Source organism: Euprymna scolopes, chromosome 43 (assembly GCF_053919585.1).
Source record: "Euprymna scolopes isolate OS-2025 chromosome 43, ASM5391958v1, whole genome shotgun sequence".
Taxonomy (NCBI): Eukaryota; Metazoa; Mollusca; class Cephalopoda; order Sepiida; family Sepiolidae; genus Euprymna; species Euprymna scolopes.
Window position 1 is genome coordinate 9085346 of NC_136524.1, and position 13274 is coordinate 9098619.

Consider the following 13274-nt stretch of genomic DNA (forward strand, 5'->3'; position numbering starts at 1 on the left):
AGAGTTGAGCCTCCCACAGAAAAAATAACCAAGAATCAGGTGTATTCTAGTTTATGTAAATGTGGAAAAGTATACAGACACAAAAAAAAAAAAAAATGTGCTAATAGGTGAAGAAATAGAAAACTTGTTTATGGCCGAGTACATATTTACTTATACTTGTAACGGCATTAACCCAAGGTGGGTTGAGCCAGCTCACTATGAATCTGCTGCATCATGAATCAAGGTAGTCCAGGTCAGTCTGCTGCCGACTCCTCAGCATACTTCAGCTATTTGAGATTTGATCATTGCACATCAAAAGTGCAAGGGCCGGTCATAGCTTCCAAGTCAGTTTTGACAGTTGCTAGCCACATCCTCATGCAATTACTACTCTTCATACAACATCACCGTAGCCATATTTGTGCTTTGCCTTGTGAATCAGGCCAGTTGTATTTAATATTCACATTATTCATCAATCGTATCATTCAGATACCATTTTTTTTTTCACAAAATGCATGGCCACTTTAATTTCTATACATCACACTTCATACAAGATCAAGAAATAGAGAGAAATAAATACTTAGCGTGAGAGACAGAGAATAGGAAAGTCAAACAAAGAGATAGAGAAAGATAGGACAGAAAAGTAACAGAGAGGGGGAAAACAGGAGAATCACACAGAAGGGGTACAGAAAAGTCAGAAAGAAAGAAAGAAGAGAGAATGTTACAGAGAGAAAGTAGAAAAAAGAGAATAGAAACAAGATCAGCAGGAGTGAGTGAGAGAGAGGAAACAAACGAGGTGAGAGGGCAGGAGAGGAAACGAGGTGAGAGGGCGGGGAGAGGAAACGAGGTGAGAGAGGGGGGGGGAAACGAGGTGAGGGGGGGGGGAAACGAGGTGAGGGGGGGAGAGGAAACGAGGTGAGAGGGGGGGAGAGGAAACGAGGTGAGAGGGGGGGAGAGGAAACGAGGTGAGAGGGGGGGAGAGGAAACGAGGTGAGAGGGGGGGAGAGGAAACGAGGTGAGAGGGGGGGAGAGGAAACGAGGTGAGAGGGGGGGAGAGGAAACGAGGTGAGAGAGGGGAGAGGAAACGAGGTGAGAGAGGGGAGAGGAAACGAGGTGAGAGAGGGGAGAGGAAACGAGGTGAGAGGAGGGAGAGGAAACGAGGTGAGAGGAGGGAGAGGAAACGAGGTCAGAAAGAAAGAAACGAGTGAGAGGGAGGAGGAGGAAACGAGGTCAGAGAGAGATAGAGGAAACGAGGTCAGAGAGAGATAGAGGAATGAAGGGAAGAGAGAGATAGAGGAATGAAGGGAAGAGAGAGATAGAGGAATGAAGGGAAGAGAGAGATAGAGGAATGAAGGGAAGAGAGAGATAGAGGAATGAAGGGAAGAGAGAGATAGAGGAATGAAGGGAAGAGAGAGATAGAGGAATGAAGGGAAGAGAGAGATAGAGGAATGAAGGGAAGAGAGAGATAGAGGAATGAAGGGAAGAGAGAGATAGAGGAATGAAGGGAAGAGAGAGATAGAGGAATGAAGGTTTGATAAAGAGAGAGAGAGAGAGAGAGAGAGAGAGAGAGAGAGAGAGTGGCAGAGAGAAAAAGTAAAGGAGGTTAGAGAATGAAGATAGAAGAGTCTGCAAGAAAAAAAGACAGAGAGGAATGAAGACTTAGAGAGGGTGAGAAAGAAAGAAATATAGTCATGTAAAAATTGGGAGGGATATAGATTAGGACAAATTCATATTTTTATCTATAAGTTTATGCATAAAAGTTTGTATGTGTAATACTTTGTGCATACTTCTTGATAGAGAGGAAAGGAAACTCAGCAATTTTTATTTTAAAATTGTTGCAATTTAATTAAGAAATACTGTCTTCTTGCTAAGTATCATAAAGGTTCATCAATATGCAGACTATATTGAATCAATGCGACATTATGTCATTACTATTCACATTATATAAGTAGGTCATTGAGGATGTTCTTAAGACAAATCCAAGCCCAATTGATGACTCAATAACTAGACAGATGCATGCAATAGATAGGCAGTGGCAGTACATGGTTAGATTTCTTTTAATGTGAAGAAAGATAATAGTTCTAAATCAAGTTTAAAAATAGCTTTAAAAAGACTTATCACAATACTTTTAATGGGATGTTGTCCAAACTTAAAACAATACTTTGGTAAGTAACTACAATGAAGCTGACAAAATTAAAAAATTCCAATATTTTGATGCATTTCGAAACAAATTAAACTAATAAATGCGTATATGAACCGTTTTAAGGTTTTATACAATTGACAGATTAATTACAAAGTGGAATGATAAAATTGTCACCTCAGAAAAGACTACATGATTCCATTTCCGGTTGATAAAAACTTTTTTTTTTTATTGTAGACTAGTAGGCCATTTGTGTGCAAATCCCAAGAGTGATAGGGGCTTTTTATCATCTGAAAGTGACACAATGTTCAAAAAGCGAGATCAGAGATGCGCTGCTGTACAACTCATGCTCTCTACCGATCCAAGTTACGACAACATGACCATTGCCAATACCGTTAAAATGGATCAATGGATTGTCACAACAAGAAAGTGTCCAGTGTGATGAAAATAAAGTTTCCAGCCACAGTTATGGTCTTTGGTTTCAAGTGAGGGCCACATCATGCTATCTCACATCTTTGACGTCAACTTAAAAGTCAACACCACAGTGTACCTGAATGTGCTGAAGAGTATGGTGATCCCCTGGTGCAATCAGGGGACTGCAGGTAGACCATGAGTGTGGTAGCAGGACTTGGTACTGGTCCACAAGTCCAAAGAGACCCAGGCTTGGTTTCAGAAGGAGTGCTATGACTTTGTACCTTCCTCTCACTAGCCCCCTCCTCTTCTGACCTAAACATGCTGGACTACTTCGTTTGGTCAAACATCAACATAACCTCCCAACACATTAAAGCCAGCCTGAACGTTGCCATCTGCCAAGTATTTGCCAAGCTCCAGACGGCTCTTGTGGAAAAGGCATGCTTCCAGTTTCGGACCCATATCAAGGCGGTGATTAAGGCTTAAGGCAGCTACATTAAATTTAAATAGATGTCAGCTCTACTACATAATCAAGTTACCTGAATTGATTTTTTCAATAAAAGTTTTAAAATAAAGCTATTGTGTTGTTTTCTTTAGAGCAACAAATGTATCATTCCATCTTGTATATAATAATTTTGTTTACTATCAGAATGCCGTAGAAATTCCACGGTGCTTACATCAATTTATAATTTATTATTAATAATAATATTTCTTTTGAAATGTCTGTCAGGATCAATACTATTAAGAAAAAAAATGACATTTGTAAAATAATTGTCATTGTCAAGTAAATATTTTTTAAATAAAAAAAAAAATGCCATCTCAGTTAAAATTGTTGCAATTTCATTTTTAAAAATAAATATTTTGTCTTCTTGGCATAAAAATAATCATCAACTAAATAATCTTCCAATCAATAAAAGCAAACGGCACTTTTTGAAATGTATTTATTTAAAATTATATTGTTCTAGTTGATGGGATGGCAATCTGATTTGGGAACAATCCATTTTAAAATGGATCAAGTTGACATGCCATGTTAAACAGGTCTTTTATTCCTGTAAAATCATAGCAATTTACTTATTTTAAAAACAAATATTGTTTTCTTACTGCAAAAAATAATTGTCAAGTAAATATTCTTTAAAATCAATAAAAGCGAATCTTGTGTCGAAATGTATTTTAGAATTTTAACGTTCTGGTTGATGGGATGACATAATTTGATTTTGGAGCAATTCATTTTAAAATGGGTAAAATTGGAATCAATCACCAATAACCCTTTGATCAGACGATTTCATTTTTTAATTTGTGATATGTGATACCAACAAATTTCTTAGCATATTATTATATAGATAATACATGGTGTAATTACGTAAACATTGGTTAGATCACCAAAGTTAAGCAACATTGGTTATGGACAGTACCAAATGGGTGACCATTTGGAAATACCAGATTCTGCATGCAGAACAGTAAAATCTTCCTGCAAAAATAAAAATACAGCCCTGAAGAAATACTTCAGTATAATAACCAGCTAATCTACGTGCAATGACATGACGAAAAACCTAATCCTGAGTGGAAGTTTGGTTTTCGTTCATGTAGCCAAACTTACCGGAGAGACTAGGCAAATTCATAATTTTTCTTTTTCTAAGATGATTCTGCTTGTGCCACTTTAACTATGATGCATGAATTAGGAGAGGGATGCAGAAAAAGGGATGCAAGAGTTTAAACTCCTCAGTCTCTGGCAGCATGAAGAGAATAAGTAAAAAGATGCTGCCAAATAAGGTAGAAAATTTCTTAAAACTACTAGTATTCTATAATGCCACCATTCACTTGTACGTAGAGTATTGTTGCCACATCTGGGCTGGTGCATCAACCACTAGCACCTCCCTCTTGTACAAGGCGCAAAAGAAAAGAAAATTCTAACCCTGATGGTCCTGCACTGTCTGCAGAGCTCCAAAATCTCCCATTGCTGCTGTGTTGCATCCTTGCACTTGTTTTACAAATAATTCCAAAGAAATGTATTCTGATGAACCTTCGGCATTTATACTCCTTCAGCATAAATTCAACCCAACTAGCAACAAAATCCCACCCTTTCACTACACAGATCTCCAAGTGTGGACAGATTTTCTACTATAATAGTTTTCCTCAAACAACTTACATTTGTAATTCCCTCCCTGCTCCCTCAACGATATCGCTATACAGAAATTGAAATGTAATGTGAACAAAAACTTTCCTAGCCAACTCATCACCTAGGTTGCCTCCAATGTGTGACTATCAAAGTCACTCTTTACTTTTCAGTAATATGCTTTGTTTGAGGCAAACAAAAGTTTGAAAAAAATACTTGACAGCAGCAATCAATATTTCTTTGAATATGAAAACAAGAAACTAGAAGACAACTGATTTTATTAAATTTAACTAATAGGTTTAACACTTATTTCTATTATAAACTGAAATTATCTAAAATTCTTACATTTTATAGAATTTTGAACTTAAAAAGTTAAGGAAACCAATCACAGAATTTTCACAGAAATATGACCATTTCTTATGTGTTTGTACATTTTTTTCTATTTACTATTATTTGAAACCAAAATTCTAACAGCAAAAAGTACTAAAGGAACTTTTAAAAATTCTTATTTAAAAATAATTTAATTATTCATAGTCTGCAATTTTATTAATTTAAAAAAAAAGGTTTGTAACTGAAATTTTAAAGTATTTAAACAGCTAAACAGAAAGGCATTTTAACTGGCTTTTAAATTCTTAGTAAATAAAATCCTCATGTATTAAAAGATTGGAAGTTTTGGAAGCTGCATTTATTCAATTTACTCTAAGAAAATTGGTTATGGTTTGTTTAATAATTTAATGACTAGTGTTGGGACAATTAATCGGAATTAGTAAAATTGAAACTTTTTGAGGTATCGGAATTGGAAAAATGTATGTCCATTTTCTGATGCCAAAACAATTATTATAATTATCTTTTTATTTGATTTTTAAAAAAATCTTCCATTGTTGGTAGTAATGATATAATATTTATTTACTTAAACTTTCAATAAAACTAAAATCGATAGATCACCAGTGTTTTTACAGTAATCGGGACAAAATATTTTAAAAATGCAGTTACAAAGAAAACAAAAAAAGCAATGAATGCCATATACATAACTAGTTGATTAAAAAAAAAATTATAACAATTGTAAAATAAACATTCAAGATTGTTTTTTTTTTAGACAGTGAAAATATAATCCTTAAATACTTTCTTTTCATAATTGAATAACAAAATGCTAAAACACTGAAAACTAAAAAAATTTAACAACTTAAAACTTACAAAGGATCAAAGAAAACAGACAGAACTTAATGAGTCCAAAATAAAATTTTAACAATAAAATATGTTGATCTGTGTTTGTAAAAAGGATACGCAACAATATTGCCAGTCTGGGCCAGATCTTTTTTATGATTTAGTACATATACCAAACAGAGAGAAAATATACTTATTTTATGAATAGTCAATGAAATCAAAAACAGGAAGAAATATCGATAATTTCTTCTTCCTATGCAGTTGTTTACCCATGGACAATGATGATCAAAAGTCTGAAAAAGAATAAAACAATGTCAAACAGGGAAAATTAAATATTAATTTAAAAAAAATAAATGAATTTAAATGAAAACTAAAACACCTAAGTAAATAAATTTGTTTAAAGTTTAAGCAACATCCATTTTTTTGTTTACAATCATTAATATTTTGTAAAATTGTATTCAAGAGTATGAACTTTAGTTTGTCATCCAATTTTTCTAGGATATACTGACTTAAGATGAAAATATTGAAAAGTACAAAACTTTCATTAAAAAAGAAAGAAAAAAAAAATTACTTGCATATAAAATTCTTTGAAATTTAAAGAAATTTCCAACCAAAATATTTTTTTACTGATAGATCAGTTATGAAGGTGAAAAAAAGTCACCCAAAATATAAGCGTTAATGATATGAAATGAGTTTAACTTGAAAGATGATTATGGGAGTATTAAAAGCAATTCATGAAGTAAACTAAGTTTGATTATTTATGAAGAGTTTATAACTATTGGATTCAAACATAATTATGTTGTAATCTGAAAAGAATCAGTCCTACAGTAATGTGTTCCAGGGATGGGAAGCTCTTATAAAGAAGCGCCGTTTACAGAAATTTTGCTTCATATTAGACATACACAGGAAGAAAGGAACTTATGGTAGGACGAGAGAAATGAAGATAATGGTTTTAAATGCAATAGTGATGATGGGAAATTGAAATTTAAAATTACACATTTAAAAATAAAATCTTGATACAAACATTTAAGCATTACAGAATTTCAACTAAAAAGAATTAAGAGAAATACATAAAATGTACCATCAGTGTTTGCATACATTTAAGGAATATAAACAATATAGTCTGGATAATTAAGGAATGTGCTGATTAAAAAGCAAAAGTTAGAGGTTAGAAAATTAAAAAAAAATGTTAGTGGCTGAATGTGAAATGAAAATTAAGTCACTGGGAAACAATGCAAAATGTTTATACCAGATGGAAAAATACAGATAAAAGAAAATTAGTTTTTTGCAGTTGAGACAAACCAAGTATGTGACACCCACACAACTACTTTATGGCAAAACTGACTGCAACACACTATACACACGCACATTAGTGAGCACACTTTGTGAATCCTTATCACAAGCATCCGAAGAGTTAAATATAAGAAAAATATTTTTTAATTGTTTCTTTTTGTGTGTTTTGCTGTTATGTCTCCAAGAAGATGGCAAGATAATCTGCTACCACAACAGAACCAAAGTATAATAAAACTCCTTTTCAATACAGTTGTGTTAATCCTTCACCCTAATTCTTAAAGGTATAAACGTTACAGAGATGAGCTCTTGCTGTGAATGTGTTATGAAGAGGAACCAGTGACTTTCTATGGAAATCTTACAATCAATCTACTTAAAGAGAATCTAGTTTGAATGCGAGTTTTATTCAATGAAAAATTCTCTAAACTATAGTAAAGACTTGAGCGTAATTATTTGTGTGCGTGTATTCGTATATATATATATATATATATATATATTTATTGCTGGGTTCAAATCTCTCGACCAGCATTAATTGTAACACCCTGCACTGATGATTCCCGAAAGGATGAAACACTAGTATCTGTAGGTATATAATAATTATTATAGTAAATAATTATGTCAGCCCCTTTAAGAAATTTATTTCTTACAGTTGAGCACTTTCAGTGTAAATAAAGTCAGTCACTTTAGCTCGCACGTATAGATTATAATGATTAGATGACCCAGAGACATTAAAAACATTTAAAAATAAATGTTTAAATTTCAATGACATTTCCCGCAATTGGCGGTAACCAAATGGATTAGGTCCTTGCTAATGGAGCCAGAGATGGTTTCGTTGCCGGGTTTCAATCTCTCGACCGGCGTTAATTGTGACACTTTGCACTCCTGATTCCTAAAAGGATGACACACTAGTCTTTGTAGGTATCTAATCATTATTATAAGTATATATATATATATATATATATATATATATATATATATATATATATATGAATAAATGATTAATAAAACATGTTAAAAAACATCTTGAAAAAGAGTTAATTTTAAAAAAGAAGCTCACAGTATTAATGCCGGTGTCCCTCAGGGATCCATCCTGGGCCCAACTCTTTTCCTGATCTACATTAATGATCTTCCAAATCATATCCTTACATCATTTGTAGACATTTATGCTGACGACACTACCATTTATGGTACCACATCTAAGACAGTAAACGACCAAGTTCTCTCCAATTCTCTCTCCTCTGATCTTGAGCACGTAGTACAATGGGGAAAGGAGTGGCTGGTTACTTTTAATGCATCTAAAACTAGCTTCTCTCTTTACATCATCAACATTCTAATCCACATTTGTCATCAATTGAAATGAATGGCTCTCGTCTTCAGGAGGCCTCAAGTTTTGACAAGCTTCTGGGCTTGACCATTACTCCTGATCTTAAATGGAACACGTATATCAAATCTGTTGCCAAGGCCGCTGGAAAAATGGTGGGATCTTTCTATCGATCCAGTAGATATCTCACTGCTGATGCTATTCTCTACCTATATAAGAGCCAGGTACGTCCAAGGATGGAATACTGTTGCCACATCTGGGCAGGAGCTGCTAGAAAGGACTTGTCCTGCCTTGATAGAGTTCAAAATAGACTTCGTAGCCTCGTAGGAGATGTCCTTTTCTCCTCCTTGCAACCTCTATCTCACAGAAGAGATGTTGCGAGTTTGTCTCTGATGTATCGTTATTTTCATGGAAAGTGTTCAACTGAGCTTCAATCTTTGGTCCCCCCTCGCCAAACTTTCACAAGAAACACTCGTCTAGCTGTAAACACTATCAATAATTTCCCCCACTCTTTATCTGTGCCTAAACCTAAACGTAGATTCCATGAACAAAGCTTCTTTCTTAGAACTGCACGCCTGTGGAATTGTCTTCCGTTTTCCTGCTTTCCGGCTGACTACAATATGGTTGTGTTCAAGTCTAAAGTAAATAAGTTCTTGATGAGCCGTTCCATATAAGTTATTAAATTTACCAAATTTTCATTACTAATGATTACTATATTGACCAATTTCTACTGTACACTCTTTAACCCTTATCCTTGAGTGGCCTCTGGGCCTTGATAATGTGGTGATGCCTTTGTAAAAAAAAAAAAAAAAAAAAAAAAAAAAGATAAGTGGATAGTCCTTAATCCGGAGTTTCGAAGAAATACTCTCCTTCTCATCGGAGGGCAGGAATTATATATATATATACATACATACACACAGTGTCCTAGAAGTCATGCGCCATATATGTTTATGTTTTTTATTTATGTATTTATGTTTTTGTTTCAAATTTTATTGGATATGGAAGAGAAATTAACAAGAGCTAAATTGGTTTTTATGCTTGGAGGCGATGGGCTACATACTGCTCTGTATTATTTTTATGTAAGAATAATTTTTTTTAACAGTATTGCCCGAAGTGAAATTTATAAATCCAAAAAGAATATTATCATTAATAATCATAAATTATGTAGATAGATGTAGAAAACACTGTATAATTTCTACAGGGTATCACCGATTTATAATAAAATATCAATAAACACAAAAAAATTGTCAAACATATGGAATATGCCTGTTAGATTTTGTGTGTGTATATATATATATATATATACACACATATATATATCCCAAAACCTCTGGAGAGGAAACTAAAATTTACTGCTATGATTTCAAATGATCTGAAATAACAGCAAAGGGAGACTTGATTCCAAATATTTCTCATATGTTATATCTCGCCTCTATGGAAAATAGGGTACAATTATGAATATCTCCAACATCAAACAATATTTATGCACCAAAATTTATTTTATGTATGAAAACCAAAGAGGAGAGATATAACATGAGAAATATTTAAAACCAAGCCTTCCCCCGTTGTTAAAAACCACAGCAGCAAGTTTAATCTCTCCTCCATCAAAGCCAGAGGATATTCTGTAATTCATATGCAAAACTAGAAAAACAAATGACTACGATTGAAACATTGATAAAGGTATGGTATCTTTCCACCCTCCAAAAAATCCTTTACAATTACCACTAGTATAGGTTTTCAGGGGTGCTGAAAACAAAAATATTTAAAATTCCAGGAAACAAGTAGATTCCAATATATGAATAAATAATTTTTAAAAGTGGGGAATCACTTTTCTATATTAATTTAATGCAAAATGAATACCCACTGTATAGCCATTTTCTTATATGAGAGGTGCGTCATTTATTTTAGGGGTAATGTTTATTTGGTAATTATGGTCTATTTCCACAAATAAGTATTTTTCTGGGTATTAAGCAATGTAATTCTGTATATTATAAGTGGTGACCATTGTAGTATACACAAGCATGCATATTTTTGCTTAATACCTAGAAAAATACTTATTTGCAGAAAATTTAAATATGATATTCGTTTTCAGCACACCAAAAAACCTATAGAAAACAAGTTATTTAAGGTAGGTTTTGCGTTGGTCTAAGAGGCCACAACACACACTACCCTTTAAAAAAATAACAGATCTCGCCCCCCCCCCCCCCCAAATGTAGCCATAAAGTGGATGCTAATTTTACGCTAAATTAATATAAAAAAAATTGATCCCCCACTTTTTGAAGCTATAATTTCTTTATATCTTGGAAACTACTCATTTCCTGGAATTTCAAACACTATTTTCGTTTTCAGCACCCTTGAAAACCTATCCAAGTGGTAATTTTAGGGTGGAAAGATACTGCACCTTTACCGAAACATTTTACAGTTGTAAAAAAGTGCCAAATATAGGCTCTGTTGGATGGATAATCCCTTAATGTGCAACGTTAAGGGCAAAATGTCATATAGCCCACTACACAATTCACTTCATTTATTTCATTTCCAACGAGCCTTCATTTGTTAAATTCTGATCAATAGTCGCTGAGATTTGGAACTTATAAAATTGCCAAAAATGGTGATTATATATATATATATATATATATATATATTAGTAATTTATAAAAATATATATATTGCAATTAAGCTGGAATACTGTTGCCATATCTGGGCAGGAGCTGCTAAAAACAGCCTATCCTGCCTTGACAGAGTACAAAATAGACTTCGTGTCTTAGTGGGGGATGCCCTTTTCTCTACTCTGCAACCTCTCTCCCACAGAAGAGATGTTGTGAGCCTATCCTTGTTTTATCGTTATTTCCATGGCAGGTGCTCGTCTGAACTCCAATCTCTGGTCCCCCCTCGCCAATCTTTCACGAAAAACACTCTAGTTGAATCCACTGTGAAAAATTTCCCCCACTCTATATCTGTGCCTAAATCAAAACGCGGATTCCATGAACAAAGCTTCTTTCTTAGAACTGCACGCCTGTGGAACTCTATTCCGTCTGCCTGCTTCCCTCCGGACTACAACTTGGATGTCTTCAAGTCCAATGTTAACAAATTCCTAATGAACCACCCCCTTAAGTAAACACTTCATCAAGTCTCCACACTAATGTAATGTACTTGCAATAACCTTTATCCCTGAGTGGCTTCCGGGCCTTGATAAGTGGTGATCACTGTAAAAAAAAAAAAAAAAAAAAAAAAAAAAGCTACACAGAATATTCCGCATTTCATTCTCGTGAGAATTCGTCAGGCATATGCACAAGCCTGACAAATTCTCACAAGAATGAAACACAGAATATTCTGTGTAGCTTAATTGCCATATATATATATATATATTTTTTTATAACTAGCTTTTTATAACCTAGCTCTCCCTATGTATTGAGCACTGTTGAAGTAAATACTAAAAAAATTTACACATAAAATTATATTTTCGTATATTAATTTATGTGATTAAATGAAGTAGTCATATATATATATATATATATAGACACACACACAATGGTAGCCAAATTGAATATTGAAATACTCACATCTTTGGCTCTATGGGACGAAACTACATGACAATTTGCGAGCTTTTTGAAGATTATAATACTATTTTATGGTGAAAATTTTATAGCAATTGGTAAAAAAGAACCCATATTTTCAACAAATAAAATATGTTCAAATTTGCTTACATTTGTATATATAATGTCCTGGCAGGCTAGCTTTAGTTTTGCAGCTTTTGGATGAATTTTGCTTAGAGTTTTTCTTTGCTTGGTTGTCTCCCCTGTGGCCTACATATTGATGTTTATTAGCACCTGAATTCCAGAAATTCTACAAAACCACTTGTTTAGTTTTTAAAAATAATTTTAAAATTGCGTTGAGGATTGAACAGTAGGGTTCAATCTGACATATTATTCAAATATTTTGATAATCTATTGGCTAGGAACAAAATGTATCTGTTCTGATATTACACTTCATCTGTGCTGTCCTCAGTCAATAGAGGATAAATAATAAACCGAGGCAATTGTTTTTTTGTTTAGAATTAGTGTCCCAGATGGATTTCCACACAGTAAACAACCATGTCTATCCCTGTCCTTGTGGGGAGGCAAGTAAATAGAGACACAAAGTGAAAACTATATTCTTCCATTGTTATAATACTAGCATACTTATCTGGCATCAACCACTATGTCACTATATCAGAACTAGTGTACACCTGTCAAAAAAACAAAAAAAAAACAAAAAAAACAAAACAACTTTTCCAGTGTTCAAATTCATTTATCTAGCAGGTTTTACTAAAAATATACAACCAAAATTATGCCCAATAAATGTACGACTGACTACTCCTGCTGTTTGTCATATAGAAACAACATGCAACAATCAGCAGGAACTGAACCAGTTAGTCATGCCAGATTTTGGTCGTACATAAGGTGCTTTACTAAAAATGTATGACTAAATAAATGATTATTTGCTCCTGCTGCTGATTTGCTATTGAACTCCGAACGAACTACTGTGTCTGTCATAGCAAAATATTGTAAAAATCTGTTGTGGTATTATTAAAATAAACAATAAAATGAATTTACTCACAAGTTTCAGTCGAGAGTTGTTTTTTTTGGGGGGGGGGGGCAAATATAGGTTTCAGATTCATATAAAAAGTATTTACAGAAAATAATTTTTTAAAATATTCTCCCTTTAAGGCAGATAGTAAATCGATACACAAGTATTTATTTACATAATGAACTCCTTAAAAACTGAAACAATTATTTTTTTCCAATTCTGTGGGCTACTTTTTTTTTTTCTTTTTCATTAAAAATCTTTGTAAAAAAAATAAACAAGTTCATTTTTTAGAT

At 33.5% G+C, this 13274-nt stretch overlaps 1 protein-coding gene across 1 annotated transcript in view; it reads right to left on the reverse strand.

Moving 5' to 3' along the window:
- Positions 1-13274, reverse strand: part of LOC145268171 (palmitoyltransferase ZDHHC8-like) — a 110899-nt gene that overhangs the window by 42854 nt on the left and 54771 nt on the right. The window contains exon 4 of the mRNA XM_080123382.1: positions 5925-6097. Within this exon, the coding sequence (XP_079979508.1) occupies positions 5925-6097 (173 nt within the window). The remainder of the gene's footprint in view (positions 1-5924; positions 6098-13274) is intronic.